At 36.3% G+C, this 23,838-nt stretch overlaps 1 protein-coding gene across 2 annotated transcripts in view; it reads left to right on the forward strand.

Moving 5' to 3' along the window:
* Positions 1–23,838, forward strand: part of LOC145680993 (leucine-rich repeat-containing protein 51-like) — a 138,254-nt gene that overhangs the window by 35,183 nt on the left and 79,233 nt on the right. Inside the window, exon 2 of one of the 2 annotated variants that reach the window (XM_081752258.1) lies at positions 16,747–22,898. The exons of the other annotated variant lie outside the window; for it this stretch is intronic. Within the exon in view, the coding sequence (XP_081608384.1) occupies positions 16,747–16,789 (43 nt within the window). The 3' untranslated portion in view covers positions 16,790–22,898. Of the gene's footprint in view, positions 1–16,746; positions 22,899–23,838 lie in introns of those variants that run through there. 2 annotated transcript variants of the gene reach the window in all.

A 23,838-nucleotide genomic window follows, 5' to 3' on the forward strand; every position in this document is an offset into this window, starting at 1 on the left:
TTGCACTTCCTAAACCCGAATTGGCTCTTCGTGAAAATATTATTCTTTTCCAAAAACGGCACCAACCTGTTATACATAACTTTTTCTAAAATTTTGGAGAAAACAGATAGAATAGAGATAGGACGATAATTTCCTGGATCAGTAGTTGATCCTTTTTTGTGTATAGATCTTATTTTTGCAAGTTTAAGATCTTCTGGAAATGTTCCCGTTTCAAGGGAGGAATTGCATATATCAGTCAACGGTATAAGAAAATATTCGGCACACATTTTAAGCAAATAATAAGGAATGTCATCGGGCCCAGAAGATCTTTTCGTCTTCATTTTTTTAATAATCGATCTTATTTCTAACTCTGTGGTAGGTATTAAGTATATAGATACAGAATTACTAGATAATTTTGTGTTGTTTGTCTTTTCAGACTCAGAATTTGAGTATGTTTCCGCAACGTTGGCAAAAAAAATCATTAAGTAGGTTTGCAATATGGTGTTTATTGGTTATTTCTTGACCATGGTGTATTATTTTTTTTAATTCCTATTTTTTGCGGTTTTGATGCGGTTGATTGTTCGTTTACTACTTGCCATAGTGTTTTGTTCTTGTTATCAGATTTAGATATCCTATTTGACGTATGCATTTTCTTTCCTTCTTTTATTACTCCTTTAAGAATACTTCTATATTTATTAAAATAATCATTTAGTTTCCTATTATTCGTCCTTTTCACAATTGGTGTAGTTGTTTCTTTCTCATGCAGGAATTAATTATGCCTCGTGTTATCCAGTTGCATCTAGTTTTTTGATAATATACCTTTATCTTCTTAAGTGGAAAGGGTATTTCGAAATAGTGCCTAACGGTATTAATGAACTGTCTGTATTTATTGTTTACGTCATTTTCTAGTAATGTGTCCGTCCAGTCTTCCTTGCTAAGAAGATATTGAAAGTACTTAACGTTCGTTTCATGAAAGTTTCTTGCCCACTTACATTCTTTCCTATCAATTTTCCGATCTTGAAGTTGAAGTGTTATGTTTATTTGAACTGCATTATGGTCGGAGAGTGATGTGTTAAGATTATATACTTTATAGGATGTAGTTTCATTATCTATTATAATTTGATCTATACAAGATTCTGAGTTTTCTGTAATGCGGGTTGGATTGTTTATAGTGTGTTGTAGGCCGAAGAATTGCAAAGTGTTTGATAATAATGTTAGGTGGTTTGATGGTGTCAGGAAATCAATGTTTAGGTCGCCACATAATACGATTGGTTTACTTTCTTTCTTAACTAGAGTTAGCAGTTGTTCTAATTTTTCAATAAAACGGGGAAAGGAGCTGTCAGGTGTTCTATACATGACTATTATATGTACCTATATCCTGATTTTTCGATTTCTATTACCGCATGCTCAAATGTCTGTTCCTCATTTAGATACATGCTGTTGGTTTTTACTTTATACTTTAATATTTTTCTCACAAACATTAAAGCACCACCGCATCTACTGAACGTCCGGCAAAATCCACCAACACATATATAATTTGGTAGGACTGTATACTCTATTTCACCTTCCCTCAACCAGTGTTCGGTAATACAAATTACATCTGGGTTCATCAGCTCACTGTCGTTTCTAATTAGTATGTCTAGTTAATCTATTTTATTTCTCATGGATTGTATATTCTGATGCAGTACCTTTAGTTCAACTGTATTACATTGGTTTGATTGATAACATACTGACCTAGAACAGGTATCTATGTCGATGAGTGGATCATTTGTAATCTCTTTGATAATTAGATTTTCATCTAACTTAGATGCATGTTCACCATTAACTACTTTAGAAGTGATATTATAGTCTCGTCGCATAAAAAATCATTATTCCTGAGTTTTTCGGGTAATCGCCTTTGTCGATTGGTCACACGCATACTACTACTCGGGGCGCCTACCGTTGAATGTGTATGTTTCTTTTGTGGTGTCATGCATTGAGAAATTGGGGGAAGAACCTCTGCGTTTCTTTTGTTGTTTTCCGAAAGGTTTTCATTGCCTTCTGCGTTACCATTAAAGAAAGCAGCCATGGATTGCGATGCAGATGTATCTGTACTCCTTTTTTTAAAGTTACATGCTTGGTTGGTTACTGTCTTCCCACTATTAAGATTTACTTGTGTTACTGATGTACGCCCCAAATTGTGTAGCATCTTTTTTGCTACTAATAACATTTGGCTATCCTCACTGTGCATTTCAAGCAATCCATTCCCCATAGCTAAACTAAAACTTACGTTGGAGAACTGAAATGTGTTCAAAGCTCTAGAGTCATCTTTTACAACTGTGCACTTAGACGTTACATTTGTATTATTAGTAACCTGTTTGCAGGCTAAAGATTTTGTTTGCCCATTTCCGTACTGTACTATACTATATGATTTTGCACTGGACTTATTACTTATTAATTGATTTACCTTGTCTACAATGAAAATCTTACCTCTGTGGTTTAAATGTAGACCATGCTGAGTATGGTGCGTTCGGTCGAGAGACTCAAGATCGACAATATGTACATTAGTATACTTGTTACATAATTTCCTGATTGGTTTTCCTCACTTCTAAATTGACACAAGATTTATCAATTAAGTCGTACCGGTGAGGGACTGTACAAACCAGAACATTGGTATTAATTAATTCACCTAACACACTTTTATAAGCAGCTATTACACTATTTGCTTCGTTTTTAGATACATCATTAGTTCCAGTGATTATTAACACATAATCCTCTTTTGTGAGTTTTTCTGTTTCTTGTACGCAGTCCTTTAACACTTGCTCAGATCGAGCTCCTGGCTTAACAAAGTTAACTGTTCTTATCTTATTTAGTTTGTTGATCATAAGTGTACCTTACCCACGATCTTGGCTATCTGATAATATAACTAGTTTCTTCAGGTAACTTTCCTGTCTATTACTCCCTTCAGCATTCCTCTTTCTTCTGTTGTTTTGTCGAGTCACGTCTAATTTTGTTTTCAGCTTGTTATGGGTTTCACCATCTTGAGAGAATTTCGGAATACTTTCCCTGTCCTGCGACGTACTGCTTTTAAAATGTTTTTTGGCCATTTCATCTTCAAGCAATACAAATCTATTCTGAATTCTAATGCCTTCTGGTGAACCTACCTGTTGATATTGTGTGCTATTTACATTACGCATACAAATTTATGACTTCAGATTATATCGCGGTTTACTTTTATTTGTACTCCAATAACTGCGTTTCGTATTTACTGTGGGATTTTACATTTACATTGTTTTTCTGCTGCCGAACATTTCCAACAAGTTTTGCTGAGTTTTTAGCTATTGGTTGGTTGACACTATTATGCACTGAATGAGGGACATTGTTCCTTTTCACCTGTTGAAGGGTGTTGCTTCCTTGCGAATTGGGGTGTACATTAATATTGCGTTTTATAATTTCACTCCAGGATGCACTTGTATTTTCGTTTTGAGAGATTTGTCCATTATTTTGCAGAATGTCTTTAGATAATATGTCTATTATTAACTGTTTCGATAGAATTTCTTCTAATTTTGCATTCAGTTCTGTTTGCAGTTTTTCACAATTAATACAAAAAGAACCCTCCATTGTATAACATAAACAAAATTCTAACAAAAAAAACTATAATTTTCAATGTCAATACGATTTTTCTGAAACCATAATTTGAGCGTAAACCGTAAAGTTAAAACAGGGTCAGCTGGCAACGCTGACTTTCATAGAGTTTGCAGCTAGGAGCTTGCAAATGGCAAGTACTATTGCAAGTAATAAATTTGGAACTGTGTTAACCCTGGATAGCATTCTAGGAGATGCCATTTTCCAGATAGATAAAAAATATTTCAATTTAGGTAAAATGAATATCTTGTAGGAAGTTGCTAATTATGAGATGTCTCGTATTTATGTTAATCTGATCACAAGTCGAAGAAGACGCATTAAATGTTTAGCGAAAGTGCTTGTATGTTCTGTGAAAGTTACTTTTGTGTCAAAGTTAACTCCGAGATCGTTATGAGTATTGATTCTCCTAATAGGCAAGCCGTTTCTGTGGTATGAAGTACGTAATTATTTTTGCTTACGGAAAATGTTACAGATTTACTCTTATCCGGAGAACTTTTAGGAGCCGTGCTTTACATGAAAAGGAAATATTATCGATGTCACTATGAGGCAGCTCGGAAACTTCTATTCTGAACACTTCTCTGAAGATTTCGTAGTATTCTACACATAAGGATTCTGTTAAAATTTAAGTTAAAGCAACTAGTCGAATCATTCATATAGAACATGAATAAAAGTATTCCAAGTACGCTTCCCTGTGATACTCCAATGTTACGAGTAGAGGATTACAAATCCTTCCCACCAAGACGAATCTCTGGGTGCGACTTTGTAAGTAGCTATTCAACAAAGATAAGAGTGGTCCATGAACAGAATCTATAGGAAATTTTGTAAGTTTGATAAGAATATTTAATGAAATCAAAGGAACGAGATAAATCGAAATAGATGGCGGCAAGTTGAGCATTGTTGGAAACACTATATACAGCGTGACTAAGCATGTTAATGAGATTACTGAGGTTAAAGCTATTAGATATGAAACCATGTTGAGCTTTGTTAATACAGAGATAAGTGAATTTGAAAAGTCTGTCTTTGACAATTTTCTTGCAGACAATCGATGTGCTGCTTTATAGCGATATATTGCTTTAGAAAAACACATGATCTTCCAATTCAGATTTATAAATGGGTGTTTCCCAAGAAGAGGAAAAACAGCTTTCTCTGAAATATCTGTTAAAACTAACGAAAGTTGAAAAGAAATAATAGATGCTGTCGAACGCAGAAAGGTAGATCATATACTGTCCGTGCGAGAGGTTCTGTGAGGCCGGAGAGAAAATAAGACTAACTTATCCTCTGGAAGAGTGGCAAATAAATGAGATAACATTGGTGAGCAAACGGATTGTCCAGGGAAATACGTTGATTATGCATTTAAGAATTTGTCACAACAATATTCACTAAAATTTTCTGTTTTTTCCTAATCTTGTGCACTTGATACATCATTGTAAATCACAAGAGATATGCTAAACGTTTTCGACCTAGAGCTGATGAGAGACTCAGAGTTGTTTAAGGTTGTTGGTGCTGGTGTCTGAACTTTTTGAAACGTATTCTAGATAGCCTTTTTGTGTAAAGTCCTATATCAGAAAATTGTATAGATAGATAGATATTCTCTTGGAAATGCACGCCACAGTTCCCTAACCTTTTTCTTTTTTCAGAATGTCTGGCGAGTCTCTTTGCCGCACCGTAGAAATTTAAATGTTTTTACTCTTTTCAAGAGTACAAAGTCTTACTCTTGCATGAAAAACATCGTCGTAGGAATCCAGTGCCTCATCTATTGTTCCTTCTAGGAAAAGTATCCACGGTATCATCTATAGTACTTTACAAATTTCACCCCAAGTTGCCTTCCTACAGTCTGGTAGAAGGTTTTTTCCTTGAGTTGGATTGCTGGCTGTTCTGGATAGCAGTATGATATGGAGTGCGCAAGGTCACTTCTAGAGACTCGTGCTTTGAAAGAATCAACTTTTAATATGAGATAACACATTCTGTCCGAAAAGTAGAGATGACATAATCTAAGCTGTTATTTTTACGCGTGTTGTGCATATTCTACTATGTAATGTACCATTACAGTTGAAAGTAATGGCAACTTTTTTTACGCACCCTGTACCTAGTAATTTTTTTATTCAATTTCGGTTTAGTTACACAATTTATTTACTCTCTTTACTTCGAATTAAATATAATGAATCGAAAGGTTTCATTAGTAACCATATTCCCACTGAATAATATATTTATTTATATTTTGATTAAGTGTAAATCCCATTTTCGCAAATACAAGTCGAATAGTTACAAGGTTTACCATTCTGACGTCATACCGAAACATAGTTCCGTCATTGGATATAAATTTTCTTAATTTCAGACCAATGTAGATTTTGGCCAGGTACCTAAATTTTCCCTCACCCCCTCTCACTAGTCCATAGTCACTTTCAGATCCGGTTACATCTGGATTTGCCAAATTTCTATTTGTTTTGTAATTTCCGCGCTAAAGTTTTCGTTCTGATTGGAGGAATTCTCCTACCTCTGGCGTTTTCGGCGCAATGTTATCATAATAATCGAAGACACGTCACGAAGCACTATCTGTGGAAGTGATCACCATATTTTGACTTCATTAGGACTGAAATTCAAACGAACTTAAGGTAATATCCAGTTAATTTCATTGATAAACGTCGTGTGATCATTTAGGAGCCAGAAACACATATTTTTGTTCAAAGAACTGTAAAACCAGGGGAAAATATCTGATTCCGGATTTCTGTTTACTAGGAAGCCATGTTTGCTGCCCAGCTAGAATAGACAGAGTGAAATAGTGACTTTACTTTCTTTTTCTTTCAAATTCAGTGAGGGATTAGGGAAATTACGACCTGTTTAGTGCATGTTGTTCGTGTATTAGGTAGATGTGATTTTTTTTTTATTTTACAGTAAGTGCATGTACGTAGTAGGTTTGATAGTTGTAATGTTAATAATCATAATGGCAGCTTAAGCTAGCGAAAAAGGGCTCCTATTCCCCTTTCCAAATTGAACCATTTCTAGCGGGGGATGGGTTAGTTATTGTTTGTTTTAGGGCCTTTTCCCCTTTTCAGGGGAAGGGTCCCTCCATAAACCTCGTTAAGGTGCCCCCAGGGCATCAATCTTTAGTAAACATGTTTTAAACAATTGGCTAGGTCAGTTGGACCCAGGGTTACCCTTCTCATTTTGCCCCCTAAAGTTTAATAGAGCCAACTCTATATACCAAAAAGGAGTACTTTTCTTCAATATGCATGTAATTCAATGGTGTTTGTTTAGTTAATAGTATTTATGTGTAGTATTTATAGTGGTGTGTAGTTCGTAGTTCTGTATGAGTGCGTGATTTTACCGTATGGACAGTGTATAAATATGCAGTAGTTTAATACCATTTGTCTAACTCAAAGCACACTAAACGAGAGTAAATATTAGATTTCTGATTAATGAGTACAAGTATATATTTCAGTACACGGTAAATTATGCCTCCATTACAGCGCCATAGTGCCCGTTTTCGGTAGTCAATTGTTTGTTGACATTACGACATCGCATGACTTAGTGAGCTAAGTTGTTTAATTTTGGCCATTTATTCTCAAATTACATCCCGTGGACATGGTTTTCGGTTCGAATGAGTATGCATTTATATGAAATAGCATGAGATCTTACTATTTTGAAAATTACAGCTTGCTATGTCATTTAGAACCCGAAATATCCACTGAAATAAAGAATGCCTATTTTCTTAATAGAGGTAAAGCCCATATGCTGTTACTATTTGTTTCAAAATGTAGTTTTAAATTCTCTTTTCCCGTGGCTGTAGAAAAATTCCATTGTTGCTTTAGTTTTATCAGCAAATCAGAAATAAATTAATCGTTGACAATTTAACTTTCAGTAAATACACGTATGATTTTTTTTAACTGCGAAGCAAATACAATTTGGGTGCTTCGAAACAAAGAGTCCGTGGTTCGATGAATGTTATCGTGTAGTAGTTTAAGCGCGACAGATTGTGATAATTATATATTTATTAGTGTGTATTATAAATATGTGTATGGCCTGCGTGAAAATGTATGAAATAGGGTGTCTATAAAATATTTCTTCGTGTGGAAATGAGTAAATAATAATTAAATGTAACGATATAATAATAATACGATTATAATGTGAAGTGAATGAGATGGTATGACACCTATATTTAAATGGATAGGCCTAGTGTATGTTATATAGTGAAAATATGAATATGTTTACTAAAAAAATCTCTCGCGTTTTGACTTCTACACCAGTACATTCATCCAACCGAGTTTGCTACTTGGATAGTAAATTGTAGTTGGGAATTGTGTGTTACTTCGCATTTAAGTACCTCATAATAACAGCCCCGGATCTTAAGCCTTTCAATAGATAGGGTAGCATCATGTGGGAATTACTTCTAAAGGTTGACAGAAATGATAACTAAGAAAAGATAACTGCTATATCCTGTGATCATCGAAAAGTATAGGTTTGGTCATTTGTACCTTTAACATTCATTGCCTCTCCGAGATTTTTTTTTTGTTGCTTACCTTATTTATTTATTATGCAGTGCTCATATAACTCAGTTCGGACTATCCGATTAAATCAACTGCTACTAAATTAATATTTATGTCATTAGCGTACCCGGATGTCGACCCCTAGTCCCCTTAAGTATTTTCATTTCTTTTCTTAGTTTAATTAGATGAGGGAAATTAACGACATCCCAGACTTTGGCATGTCTGCGCAGGGTAGCCATCGGTGATGTTTGGTCATTGAAATCACCGATCCAAAATTCAGTTTATTTATTTTTTTTTTTATTTTGGCAAATCACTAATTAGGGATATCTTAGCTATTATTTTACTCTAGTTTCATTACTTTTCTGGACTCTCCTAGTTTCTTAGAGGTCGGATGATTTTTTTTCCTTTTGAAATTCTAAATTAGCGCCTTCTCTAACCTTCCGGAGGATTCCGGGATCTGCAAGGCTGTTGACCGGATACGGTGAGTGGTGGGATTTCCCTAAAGCCTTTGTCTTTCCGAAAATCCCATCGGGGACACAGACTTGTCTCATCTTCGCAGACATCTTTTTCGGCTATTTATTTGGTAAGCCGAACCCTTTTTGGCATAAAAGAGAATATTTGGTTATAGTATGTTGTATACGTAAATTCGACCACTTATCTTTCGTAGTTGTAGTGTTCTGTCTTCTCTCTCTTTACCTATACTTCTTCTACTTCTTCTCTAGTTTTTTTTTAATTTTTCAACCTCCCCCCCCCCGGTTTCTGAAACTCATGAAAACATACAATATTCATATCACTTATTTCGATCGTATGTACTAACTGAGACATCGAGGGATGCAATTCGTGGAGGTATTGCAGCACAACTCAGGACCATTTTCGCGATATTCAATCCACCACGGGAGAAACTGACGAGAAGGTACACTATGATTTCAGATTTCCAGAAACTTATTTGTTATTCATTGATCGTACAAATTATATCCATTGATTACTGATTTCTGGTTTTTCTTTCTATTGATTGGTTATATGGTATTTGTATTAGTAGTTTGGGCCCACTAGTTTCGAATAACATTGATTTTTTTTTCTTTCTCTGTATATACATCTATATATGTACTTACATAGTTTAAAGGGTTACGTGCCTGCTCTATTTGTTGTATTTCCACCTCTTATGTCAACTTATTAAATATCAACCATCCCTTTATACGCGGATCTTAGTAAATTGAATCTTTATTGATTATCGGGTTTATATATATAAAGTTCAATGTCGCAACCTTATAAAAAAATAATTTTTGTTAGTCAGGGTTTTTGTTTTGTCTTTGAGCCAATAAAATATGAATACTTGTCGAATATAAAAAGGTTATGTAGAATTTAAATGTCGACGAAATACTACGATGGATATTAAAGTGAAATTTATTATATTGAGTAATATGAATATATATATATATGCGAGTATGTATGTAAAGGGCTCGGTATTTACCCTGGTTGTTTTAGGTTGCCATAGATTTTTGACACCCGACACTGACCAACTATTTGTGATATACAGTATTACCGCGTAAATTGTAATAAATTACACTTTGTTGAGTTGTTATTGATGTTTGTGACTATTAAAGTTGAATATCATGTTAAATACTGCATGTAAATAAAACAAGTAGTAGGTCGTAAGAAAAGTAAAAATAACCCTAATCCTTATCCATAGTGAAATCTGTAAACTACGAAACAGTGCGCCCCACCAACGAATCTTCTATCAGAAAACTATGAAACAAATCCTTCCCCTACGATCGGAAACCTAACTATTCAGTGACTAGAATATTTTGACTACACGATCTATACAAAAAAAATCGATGAACTGATTTTGGTAATAATTTAGGAATGTGAATACAGGACCTAGATAGGTCCAGAGACCTAGCTCCAGTGAGACATATAGTATTATGGAAATATGTTCCCAATGTCTGTGACTGGATTCGATAATTTTTCTTTAATCTGAATAAACTTTGAAATTTTATAACAAGTGCGTCAAGTGACGAAATAAAAAATATATATGTAATATGAAGCAACTATTTGTCTGTAATTAAAACCAAAACAGTTAAATACTCTCATGGACACAAATCATAGTGAATAAAGAGAGTTGAAAAAGGAGCTATTATTCCCAGCTTGTGCCCCTCTGCAATGTCTTATTCAGATTAAGCTTTTCTTTTTGCCCCTCAGTAAACATTTGATTGATTTAATTCTCATACTCTCCACGGATGGAGCGCAGGAATGCCAGACTCGAAAAATAGGTGTACATTTACTTTCCTGACAGATCATACATTCATACAACACACGACAAAAGAATAACATATTCACAGCATACCAAAAGAAGTGTTCGCTTCCTATGTCCGCTAAGTTGTTTAATAAGCTCCAAAGTTATAAAAAAAACATACGGAATTTCAAAAATGAACTATTTAATTTTTTTGTGTAACAAAATGTATTATCATATTAATGAATACTTGGGTGATACTTTGCAAAATAATGTAATATCAATTATATTGAAATGTCTTCTTATTATTTGACAAGTCCTATGTACTGGTCTCTGACCAATAATGTACGATATGGATGAATAAAAGAATGAATGAATGAACATAAGTGTGATCTGCCACGAACAAAAAAAGATATTATTACAATGAATACTAAGCCATTTAAGTAGCTAGGAGTTGAAAGAACTCGTTCACGATTAGTCCAAAATTCCTTGATTTTTAGTGGTAATGAATGTACTAAATACTACTGGTATTAAGACGCAGACTGGGTTCTGACTTAATTAGCATTGTCTTAAAAGTATATGGGGAGGAGAGGCAGGGTTTTAATCCAGGGGCTAATTATAATATCCAACGCTGGACGTATCTTAATTGATTTGCTGTATTTTAGTACATGCTTGTCTGTATGTCTGTAAGAGGGTTGGCAAAAACCATGGTTTTTATTGAAAAAATCTAAAAACCTTTTTATTTTTTAATAATTTGCTCTGTGTATTTATATTACATATGGACAGAAATACGTTTGCTTCACCTTGGTGTTGTTTTGCAACTACCGGGTTATGCTGGAAGGGGTCACATAAGCTTAGAGCGGAGTTCAAACCGTTTCTCGACTTATATCCGAAGCAAATTGTCCTCCATTTGAACTCAAAACCGGGAGGGATTGGCCACAAATGCGGTGCATTTGCCGACTCACTCACGAAGGACTCCTGATAAAATACGTTGTACTGATCTTTACATACTTCTAATACATTTATCTAATTGTCTTTTGAGGACCAGAAGATGAACATTTGCACAAGTAAAACCATTATAGAGAATTACATATCGACAATTTCAAAATCCTGCAGAGTACCGAAGAACTAATTAATTCCAAGTTAGTTCATTGTGACTTTTATTAGTCCAAGTTAAAGAAATACAACGACTTAATTTGTATATCAGTATGAAAAGTGAATAAAGATACGAATTATTTGAGTCCACTTTGGCTCTGATTCTTTTATACATAAATAGATACCAAAGATACTTCTGATCTCAGTAAATGCCTCTCCTGGGGTTTATATGAACACCCCCCCAAAAGTACGGTATTTTAATGTGTTTTTTTTATCAATTGTAAACATTACTGAAACGAAACAATATTTAGAATATTTCTTTGATTCGAATTGCATAACAATAATAATAAACTATAAAAAATCATAAAGAAACATTCATGTACTTATAAAAAAGTTGCATTTGTAGTATAATCTCTTCGAGTAATGAGTGGAGAAAATAGGTTAGATTATAATATGAATAATATGCGGAGTGACACGTGATAAACACTTTTACGAACATTTTTTCGTTAGTAAACATGTGTCTGCAAACGCTTCGTAACGGAGATAGGGGCTGTCGAAAGTGTGGAAAAATGAAGTTTAGAGACGAATATCTCAAAAAGTATGAATCGGAAAGAGGGCGGTCCAACGAATGACTATCGAAGTCAGAGCTGCGCTATGCAGAAATGCATGGTTGATAACTGCAGTGCGCGCGCAAGGGATTCCCCAAAGAAACGGAGGGATTCCCGGAAAATTTTCAAGGAAAGGGAGCTCGAGATGAAAATCGAGGGCGAGTCTATCCACCAGTAAATTCATAAGTCGTGGTACCAGGTCGAAAGCTCGAAAAGATACAAACTGGCGGACAATGTTTACGTGCCGTGTGTGGTTGCATAACTAGCAGGAAATGAAAGAGGCAATCGAAAAAAGGTGGTGGTGCATGTTGTGAACTACAATCCTAAGACGAATGCACATGTACAGAGTAGTGCTTTATTGTAACAATACCAAGGTAGAACAAACGATGCGCTAAAACGGATGGAATGGTCGAAAGGAACACTGGTAGAACATGCAAGCCAGCTGGAAATACTGAATCGGGGTTGCAAAAGACGTTGGGCTCACCTTGAGCGCATGATGTTGCGAGTTCAAATCCGCTGAAGTGCCCACTGAATGCAGTGGTTCTGATCCCAGATTGTCAAGATCGTAGGTCCCGTCCTTCGAAGCTCCTAAGCTCGTTTAAAGCAACAATAATTCAATCAATCGAGCACCTGTAGGTTGCTCATTATTTGGTTCATCCCCTGTACGTATACGTAAAATTAAAAAAAACTGTGCACGCAGTTCTTGTCAATCAGCTGGTAAGCCAGGAAATATGGAATGGAAGAACACTACATTGTTTCGATTACAGACGTGAATTGGAAACACGCTTGCCTTTCCACGTTTGTTTATTATGTTGCCTGAAGGGTTCTGCTACAGGTCTACATGCTTTTGTCGTACCGGAGTAGTCGCTTGGGAGAATGGTTCAGAGGGTAGAGGTTCGTTGTCTTCACTTGTCGTTCTCGCCTACAGTGAATGTAGTAGTTCTGTGTGTTGAAGAGGTGTCAAATGCGAGTGCCTTTACAATGTTGTAGATGTACTTTCTTCACCGTATTTCGGGAAAGAGTGCAATAGTTTCAGTAGTGTTGCAAAGCCACGGGGATACTATTGTGCAGTGTTAATTAGTGCTATTAGTGTGTTGCTAAATTATTGTTTGCCTTGCCTTTGATACAATGTACAGTAATATTGAGTATTCTTACATGCACTGTATGTACTGCAAAGCAAATGGTAATGCGGTAGAGGCCGCTAGGTTATATTGCGAGACTTTCCCTACGAGACAGCAACCAGACCGAAGAACATTCATCAGAATACATCAGCGGCTACGAGAACATGGGAGCTTTTACACATTGTTCCAGGCCGGGAAGGCCAAGGACAGTACGTACCCCTGAATTAGAAGAACGCGTGCTGCAGGCAGTGGACAAAAAAAACCAGGAACGAGCGCAAGCCGTGTGGGACTTGCCGAACGCGTATCCAATGCGATCGTATGGCACATTCTCCATGAATAACAGTTTTACCCATACCATCTGCAACGTGTCCAACCTCTGACCCCCACAGACTTTCCGGCGAGAATGCAGTTTTGTCAGTGGCTTCACAGACAAATTACTGGCAATTCTCATTCCACTGATGACGTCCTATTTACTGATGAAGCACAATTCACCCGGGATGGCATTGTAAATTTTCTCAATTCTCATTTATGGGCCCCTGCGAATAACTGCAATAGTGGAGTTAGGACATCAGCGTAGGTTTTCCTTAAATGTGTGGGTAGGACTCTTAGATGATCAGCTCGTAGGACCATTCTTTCTTCCTAATGCGTTAACTGGGTTCTCATATTTGCGATTTCTCCAACACGATTTGCCGCTTCTACTCGAAGATATACCTCTCGATAGGCGTCAGCAACTGTGGTTTATGCATGATGGAGTGCCACCACATTTCTTTAACCGTGTCAGAGAGCATTTACATGCCCGATTCGGACGAAAGTGGATAGGACGTGGGGTTCCTATTGCTTGGCCACCGCATTCCCCGGACCTAATTCCTTTAGATTTCTTTCTCTGGGACCATGTGAAATCTAAGTTTATTCTACCCCTGTTGCAACATCAGAAGACTTTCGAGAAAGGGTGGAACAATGTTGCGGACATATTCAACAGGATGCCGACATATTATCACGAGCACGTGGATCTTTGCGAAAACGGGTACGAGCATGCATTCGCATGAATAGACGACACTTCCAACATTTACTTTAATTATAGAGGTAAGTTAATTTCTCATGCATCTCTTCGTGGTTACACATCTGGGTATTTACTGTTTACCTTATGATTAATACTGTACACACTACCAACATGACGATTTCTGTTTGTTGATACGGACAAGCACGACATGCTAATTATGTTTTGCTTGTGGTAAATACACTTACGCGTCCAACATGCGGAATGTTTCAGATTCGCCTCCCACATACTCGAATGTTGTCATGCTTTTCCCATTGCAGTCCAGTTTGCGGATATTCGTTACGTTAACTGATTAGTACATAATGCTTCATCAGTGCCTTGCATATCGTTTGATTTACCTAAGTGCTACCACATTTGTACATATGCATTAGTTATCGGAATTCTTCCTGGAGCCATTTACAACGTACATCACCACACTTCGATTGCCTCTCTCATTTCCGGCTGGTTATGCAACCACACACGGCACGTAAACATTGTCCGCCATTTTGTATCGTTTCGAGCTTTCGACCTGGTACGACGACTTATAAATTACTGTTGGATAAACTCGCCCTCGATGTTCATCTCGAGCCCCCTTTCCTTGTACAATTTCCGGGAATCCCTCCGTTTATTTGGGGAATCCCTTGCGCGCGTACTGCAGAGTTATCAGCCATGCATTTCTGCATAGCGCAGGTCTGACTTCGATAGTCATTCATTGGACCGCCCTCTGTCCGGTTCATACTTTTTGAGATATTCGTCTCTAAACTTCATTTTCCCACACTTTCGACAGCCTCTATCTCCGTTACGAAGCGTTTGCGGACACATGTTTACTAAGACTTTTTTGTTAGTTTTGGCGTGTACTATCTACGGTTTAATTTATGACCATTACTTATTAAACACCCTATATATATATATATATATATATATATATATATATATATATATATATATATATATATATATCCAGCTGGGTTAAACCAGACAACCCTGGTCTGTAATATTAGATAGTGGAACTGAACATTTCTCAGTAACATTATTAATACTTAATGAAATAGAACTACCGTGTATCCCGCATGAATTTAATAATTTGAATAATTTCAACCAGTGGCGAAGCGTGCTTCTTCTGATGTAAGCAACAAGGCAAGAGTACGTATACCGTCCTCATTTTTACCTAAAGCACCTAAAGCATTTTTACCTAATGCGTTCTCGAATGCTGTTCTACCCCTAACCGAATCCAGGAAACCGTGCACCAAATGCATGAGCGCTAGCCACTAGACCACTTGGTACGGGAGTTGAGTAGAGGGTATGTTGGACGTTTTTGTTCTTTTTTTATTCATGTAATTATCATGTTTAATTTCTCATCGTGTTCTTTAGTCTAAAAGTCAGCCAGGGAATGCAAAACACCAAATACAAATAACTAAATGGTTTCAAATTAATTGGTAACATTCCAGCCCATCATTGATGAGACGTCAAGGGGAGGAGACTTTTATTTATTAACATAGTGTTAGTGGCAGATCCTAAGCAATGTTCGAGTGGGACTAGTTTATATGAATCATGGAAAAACATTTTTGGAGATGAACCGACCAAGGCTAATATGTAGGTATCACTCAAGCATTTGCCTGGTGGGATTGAAATATCATCTTAGAAGATGATCTTTCAGTTGTCTGATCACGAAATTTGAACAGAAGCGTCCTCGTTGTAACAGTGACAGCACTAGCCATCTGTGTGGACTTTTTGGGGCCGCGGTGGCTCAGTGGTAGAGCGTTCACCTCTGGTGCATGGGGTCCCGGGTTCAAACCCTGCTCCTGCCAAGTGAACTTTGTGGTGGACAAACACCGTGTGTGGGGCCGCGGTGGCTCAGTAGTAGAGCGTTCACCTCTGGTGCTAGGGGTCTCGGGTTCAAACCCTGCTCCCGCCAAGTGAACTTTGTGGTGGACAAACACCGTGTGCGTGGGTTTTCTCGGGGTTCTCCCGTTTCCTCCCACTTTCTTCATTCCACCATTTCATTCATTACTCATTATCACCGTCTCCTTTAGCCTAACCGGCATAACCGTGGGACGTAAAACTCAAAATTTCATTTCATTTCAAACACCGTGTGCGTGGGTTTTCTCGGGGTTCTCCCGTTTCCTCCCACTTTCATTCCACCATCTCATTCATTTCTCATAATCACCGTCTCCTTTAGCCTAACCAGCATAAGCGTGGGACGTAAAACTCAAAGATTTCATTTCATTTCCGTGTGGACTTTGTGGTGGACAAACACCGTGTGCGTGGGTTTCCTCGGGGTTCTCCCGTTTCCTCCCACTTTCTTCATTCTACCATTTCACTTATTTCTCATCATCACAGTCTCCTTTAGCCGAACCGGCATAAGCGTGGGACGTAAAAAATTAAAAGAAAAAACTCTTGCAATTCCAGATCAACGTACTTACGAACCCCCGTTTTTGCTAGAATCTCATGTAATTTAGTGCACACGGCGCACATTTTTTTCTAGCACTTCACATAGTTCGTGATATATGAATTTGTGTACTGAAATTAATTAACTAAGTGTTAATTGACTTTTGCTTGTTTCTTCCAGAAAGAGAAGCAAAGAAGAACTGTCAGAAGATCGCCGAAAATAGAGAAGCCTGAAGAAAGATACACTAGTCAAGGAACCTACACCAAAAATAGAGAAGACTGAAGAAAGAAGAGAGTTTTCTAGTACAGTAGTCAAGGAACCTAGATCGCAACTGGTAAGTTCAGCTGTAATTTCATCTGCTGCAAGTCCAACAGACTTTCCCTCGGAAGATTTAGAGTCACTTACCACAGATCTGGAAAAAGAAACTTCTCTTGTCGCTCCGATTGCATGCAGCTCAAGTGAGAAGTAGGCTATTTACACCACTATTCCCTCACGAACGAAAGAAGAACTGAAAAGGAAAGTTCTTCATATGGAAGATATATATGAAAAAAAAAGTAAGAAAATAAAAAATATCCAGCAGAGTCTTAGAAGACAAAAAGTGAAGAACTCCTCTTTAAAGAACGTCTTGACTTCTTTGCAAGGTCAAAGGAAGGTCTTCTGAGGAAGGTTTGGAGCTGCTGTCAAGAATTAAGGGTCCTGAAGAACTTCTTAAGCGCCAAGTTGCGAAACTGAAACTTTACCTCTACCTAAAAAGTATGGTGAAGAACTCAGATCTTTTGCTCTAACACTGCACTTCTATTCGCCTACGGCCTATTCATACGTAAGGGAAACTTTCAATACCTGCTTACCTCACCCAAGAACCCTTTCCAAGTGGTATTCATCTGTAGGAGGTTATCCTGGGTTTACAGAGGAATCGCTACGTTTTCTTTCGGTGAAGGCAACTTCTTGTAGCTATCCCATAGTTTGTACATTAAGTTTGCACTCCATGGCCATAAGAAAATATGTAACGTTTTTGAATGGGAAGTTCTATGGTTACGTAGTTTTTGGCACTACAGCTGATGACGATTGTGATTTGTGGCTAAAGAAGCATTAGCTCTTTTGGTTGTAAGTGTAAATGACTCCTGAAAGATACCTATATAGTATTTTCTTGTTGACGCTCTCACTGGAGAACAGCTTACAAGTATTGTAAAAAGCACTCTTTCTCTGCTGGTTAGGACTGGTGTGAGGATTGCATCTATCACATTCGATGGTGCAGCGCAAAATATGAGTATGGCTAGAAATGTGCAATGCTTTCTGGATTCTAAGGAACTAATAACAACTTTTCAGTATGAAAATACGGAGATTGCTGTATTTTTTGATGTGTGTCATATGTTAAAGTTAGTTCGCAATACTTTGGGCGAAAAGGGATCATTTATAGATGATAATGGTGACATTGTGTCTTGGAAGTTTGTAAAGAGGCTACACGATCTTCAGGAATCAGAAGACCTTCATTTGGGAAATAAAGTACGTCAAGCAAACGTCCAATTCCACAAGCAAAAGATGAAAGTTCGTTTGGCTGCCCAAGTATTCAGTGATTCTGTGGCTGATGCGCTGTCATTGTGCATGGAAATGGGAATAAAGGGGTTTGAAAATGGTCCAACGATTAGGTTTATTCGAATAATTAATCGCCTGTGCGACATTTTAAATTCGAGAAACCTTAAAGCAAGCATGGTGGAAGAAACCAATGCATGTTTCGAATTTCAATGAGATTTATTCTTTTTTACACGAAGTAGAGAATTATCTGGCATCGCTTCGAGTGTCCACAAGACGACCTTTATTGATTGAATCAAACCGTAAAACAGGATTTCTGGAATTTAGAGTTTGTATTATGAGTGCACTGTTTCTGTATGAATCACTTGTTTCGTCGCAAACACACCTCCTGACGTTTTTACCGTTATACAAAATGTGCCAAGACCATATTGAATTTTTTTTTGGCTACATACGTTCGAAAGGGGGTTTCAATAACAACCCGACATCATTACAGTTTGTAAGTGCTTACAGGAAGTTACTTGTACAACAGGCAGCTACAACAAGTGAATAGTGGAAATTGTTTGCCGTTGGAAAACATCAAGATTTTACATTGTTCCAGCGTCGTGAAGTCACCATTAGCCGCATTAACCCTTTCAGTCACCTCGTCCTATAAATAGGACAGTGGATTTAAACCTTAATTATTCTTTTATATTTTCGCTTCACATGCTATTTTTTATCCCGTTGTATATTTAAAAGGTCTTTGTTTTAGTATCGAGAAGTTCCGACAACAATTATACAAAATTGTAATTCTTGTCATGAATATTTAGAAGGCGGGTTTCATTAAACAATGAAGTTGAAGAAGTGCTCACCTAAAAACAGGTCGAGAGCCTTAAAACAGAAGAAAATTCGCAAATTTTTATTTTTTTCCTGATAAATTAGATAGAAAGTATATCAATTAATTAGTTTTGAGAACTTTATACTCCAAAGGTTTCATTCAACGTGCTTTTAAAAACTCGTGCTAGATATAGGACAATGTGACTGTTACTACCCTGATCGGTTCGGAATCAGAAAATGATTCACACGTGAATAAAGCATTGTGTACGCAGTTTGCTAAGCTTGATGCTACACGTTTGACGCGTTTTATCTTCGCTCGTTTAAAAATGGATGAAGAATACATCAGGTGTTGTGGAAAAGGTGAACCAGGAGTTAGAGCAAACAGAAAGAAACTCAGTTGTGATGAGATTCTGTCTTTGATCAAAAATGGCAATGTATCAGATTTAGAAGATTTATGTGACGAAGAAGGTGACGAGCTCCAGGATTTTAGAGATGATTTTCCAGTCCAGGTGAAGAATCTGAATTGCTATTGGACGACAGTGAGCTGGCGCCTTTATTCAAAGAATTTAAATCAAATCCTGTTCGAGACAATGATCCGAGTTTCGATTTGCAGTCAAATAATTACCTTGCTTTTGTGAACGTAAATAGTAACCAATCTGTTAGCGAGAGTGTTACCATCCATACGTGCCTAACTGAAAAGGAATTTCATAAACAGTATTTTTGTGACAAAGAACTAACCGCGAAAAAGGATATAACTTGGATTCAAGGATCCAGTTTTGAGACAACGCCTATGGAATCTTTTGTAAATACACCGGATGAGATCGTGGAGTTACGAAATCCAACCCAAATTTTTGAAAGATATTTCACTGCAGATCTTCTTGAAAATATGGTTTATGCAACGAACTTGTACGCAGTACAAAAAAAGTTGCGAACTTTCGTTTCACGAATATTGATGATTGATGGATCTCATTCACTTTCGCCAGTATGTTGGAGAAGCTTTCATTCTATCTAAAAGACAGGATTGTAGGAAGAGGGGTAGGCCCTCGCACGAAGAAGTCATATCGGATGTTCACCCAAAGAGGGTACCCGCTACTCGTCCAATAGAAGACGTTCGTTTTGATGGCTTCAACCATTTTCTAGAGTACATTGAGCAGAAAAGCCAATCAAGATGTAAAAGAGCGAGTTGCAAAGGTAAAACATTCATTGTTTGTTCCAAGTGCAAAGTAGCGCTGTGCATAGCTAAAGGCAAAAACTGTTTCAGTTCTTTCCATACAAAGTAATGGAATAAAGAGGATTTCTAATTCATAATATGAATATGATATAAAGTTTTGTGCTTTAGTTTATGTTTAATTATATATTTGTAACGCATTACGGAATAAAAAAGCATAATATGAGGTACAAATCAACTTCATTCTCATTTGATACCATTCTGTAATATTAGATTTTACTGTTACAGTTAGTCACGATGTCCTATATATGGGACTACCCGAGGTAATTGTAGTCACGATGTCCTATATATTGCACGGTCCGAATTTCGCAAACTACAAAGTAAAATTTAAAACTTTCGAGTATTTTATGTTTAATACGTCCAAATAACCTAATATAACAAGCTTATAATTTTTTTTACCATGTAACAAAAATTCGTGACTGAAAGGGTTAAACTCGTCAGCCCGCTCAGCAACCCTCTCAGATGTCGATGAAAGGGAACAGATGAACATCGAAGATGATAATGCTCAAGATCATACTTATTGTTTAAGTTGTTCGACTTTGTCTGAATATTCATTGCAAGTTGTTGTTTATGTTGCCGGCTTTGTAGTACGTTATTTGCTTAATCTCTCAGATGTGAAGAATGTGCAAGCTTATTACAATGTGCAGACAAATCAGACATTGCTCAGAATGCCAGACTTAATGAAGTAAAAACTAAACGTTACTTGACAGTACCTAGTAATGACGTGGTAAAAGTAGTGAAGGTTGCCGAGAGTGTTGAGGAAAAGTTTGGCAAGTAATCTAGAGAAGGAACCGAGAAACATACATGTTTTGGTGACTTCCATTGTGAAATATTTTGCTGGACTGCCAATATTTCAAAGCTTAGAACAGCATATGTTCGACCAAGATCCCTTGGATAATCATTTGGTGCTGTTGATCAAGGCTATAGCGCATAAATACCCCAGTATTCTTTACCATAGCCTTGCAAAGAAATTTACAGACAAGGAACAGAGGATAAGGCAACACTTCACAAAACTTATATTGTTTAAAGGGCAGTAACAGTGCATTCCAGAGAGAAGTAGAAACCATTATTCCATATAGGACTAACGCAACAATGTTAAGTGGCGCTCTCGTAGTCTGTTTTGGTTAAGTATTAGGTAAGAGATTTTGTAGGGAAATGTGACGATTATTACTTCTGTATTACTCAAGTACATACAATACATATGCATAGAATTGTGCAGGTAAATTCAATAGATGAAACGTGTAATATATATATTCTGTAATTATTGAGTCGCTTTGTATTGGTCCACGTTTTGTATCCCGATTGCTGCAAAAATAAAGTATCGCAGCTCAGTTCTGAAATATGGCAGATCCAACCTAGGTATAGTCTCCTTTTATTAACCCTTCAGACCTGTTGTCGAGTTCGCTCACTAATAATTGTTCTTCATTAAATGTGAAGTTATAATTTATTATTTGTATACTTTTACAGTTTAAAAAGATAATGTTAGATTTATTGAGTTCATACTTTGTTGTGCTGCTTGGAGTGAAGAGTGTGATTATAAATTATTAGTGTAGCTGTATAACATTTTTCTCCAGCATTATACTTTCATTAATAGGTAAACTGAAAGTCAATCTATCGTCGCCCTAAAGTTATGATGTATGTGTTTTCGCTTTTGTAGTATATTTATACCTATATTGTAATATTATTATTCTATTTATCCCTAAAATTTCAGTATCAATGTAATGAATAAAAAAAAGACAGTGCACGATCTCTTATCAGGCACATGTGAGTACTTTCTATATTAAGTTTTTTCGTTTTATTATTGTAACATGTAAGGTTAGACAATGCTTTCTGTTAATGCTTTATATTTATACTTGGAGAAAACTGCTGGTAAGGCTTTCGATCGACAAGTCATAGTTGCTCATGTAGGCTACTCTTGTACTATTTTGTCGACAATATGTTGTATTTCCAAAAAGAATAAAAATAATCCGAGATTATACCTTAATCTGTTATTTGTTTTGTATAACTACAAATTGTGTTTTATACCATAATATAATAATTGTAGTCCTTGTTCTTTTTGGATCTATTTCTAACGTAATTTTTATTCACGGATAAAATATGAATATCCAGTCTCACAGTAGCGATTCAACTCGTCGTAAAGGTACTCCCATGCGCAAAAAAAAATTGCGCGTATACTGTAACTCACGATTTTTCGCAATTATTTCATTTTCCATATGTTTATAGGTAAAATTCAGTTATTAGTAAGTTGAGATAATAGAAAGCAATCCATCTAAGAAGATATTTCAAAAAAATATAGTAAAATAATAAAAATATAAGCAAAAAACAAAATTATGTTCGGTTTTGTATATACTGGCAATAATGTTTTCGATGGAATTTTTGCAGTAGCACAGCACGATTGTAGAGGAAATAACAAACAGTATTGGTAGGGGGAGAATTAAATCAAGGAACTGGAAAGTGGAGTAAAATATTGCATTTATTGGCTTAAATCTAGGGTGAAAATTGTCTGCCAAATATAAATTAGCTTCTGTAACCAAGATGTGGTACGGAAATATAGAAACAAAGATAAAAACTGTTGCCTTAAGTTTGAAAGTGACATGCTCTATAGCCATGAGCATTTATTTCTTAAGAAAAACATAGGCAACAAAAGAGAGTCTGTGTGGTCAAGTGGGTAGAGTGACTGACTAGTAATTCTTATGTTGTTTTGATCCCAGATCGAATTTCATCCGATCCCGTTAATTTATTTTTTTTTTTTACAAAACCATATAGAAGTGTATAATTTTTATGTTAATAAAAACTGAAACAATACAATAGGGAAATAACTTTTTGTTTCCTCTGATGACGTACTTATTTAGAATTAGTGTACTATTAGTGATAGTGATTGCTTTCAGTTTATGCTGTTGTATAGCTTCTTTTATCATCCTCTTTTTTTAAAAAAAATGTCTCCAATAAAGTATGAAAAATATATAGAGACATAAACAGACATCTTAGTATCAAACGTGATTTACCATGATGAAATAAACAAGTTTCCCGTTATTAAAAAACAAAACTGTAAAAAATCATTGAATTTGGTCTTTAGGTTTTTAGCATGCTATATATATTCTTTATAAGACTATACTTTATAAGGCAACATGTGCGGTCATACCCACAAATTTAGCTAGTGAGTGAAAGATGTTTTCGGCACAAATATTTTACAGGTTTAGGTCCATGAACCACTAATACGCCATGGTCTTGACCTTCGTTTGTTTCACATTATTATCCGACATATCATAGCAGGTAAAAAGCAGCATCAATCGGCAAGAAGAACTGCAAGATGTGGTCTTAGTCTGTTTTTGATGCTTCGGACTCGATCACCTAGCACGCCCGTCTATACCTTGACTCATACGTCTATCATTCAGTGTAGGCACGTATCCAGCTTTTCTTTTCGGAGGGGGCCCGACACGAATCCTCATAAGCACGTAATTCTAATGTTTCAAAAATATAAATAATAATAATAATAATAATGCAACAGTTCTGTATTTCTCTTAAACGTTTCTTACTTTTCATTTATGAACCGGTCAAACTGCATTCTAACACAAACGAAATCAAAAAAATATTTTCTAGAGACATGTAAGGAAAACTGTCTGCTATCTATATCACATAACAAAAATAGAAAATGGCAATGAGTGTATCGTTCTAATACAGTAATGTTATAAACAGAACGG

This window comes from Thermobia domestica, chromosome 3 (genome assembly GCF_964235325.1).
Source record: "Thermobia domestica chromosome 3, izTheDome1.hap1.1, whole genome shotgun sequence".
NCBI lineage: Eukaryota > Metazoa > Arthropoda > Insecta > Zygentoma > Lepismatidae > Thermobia > Thermobia domestica.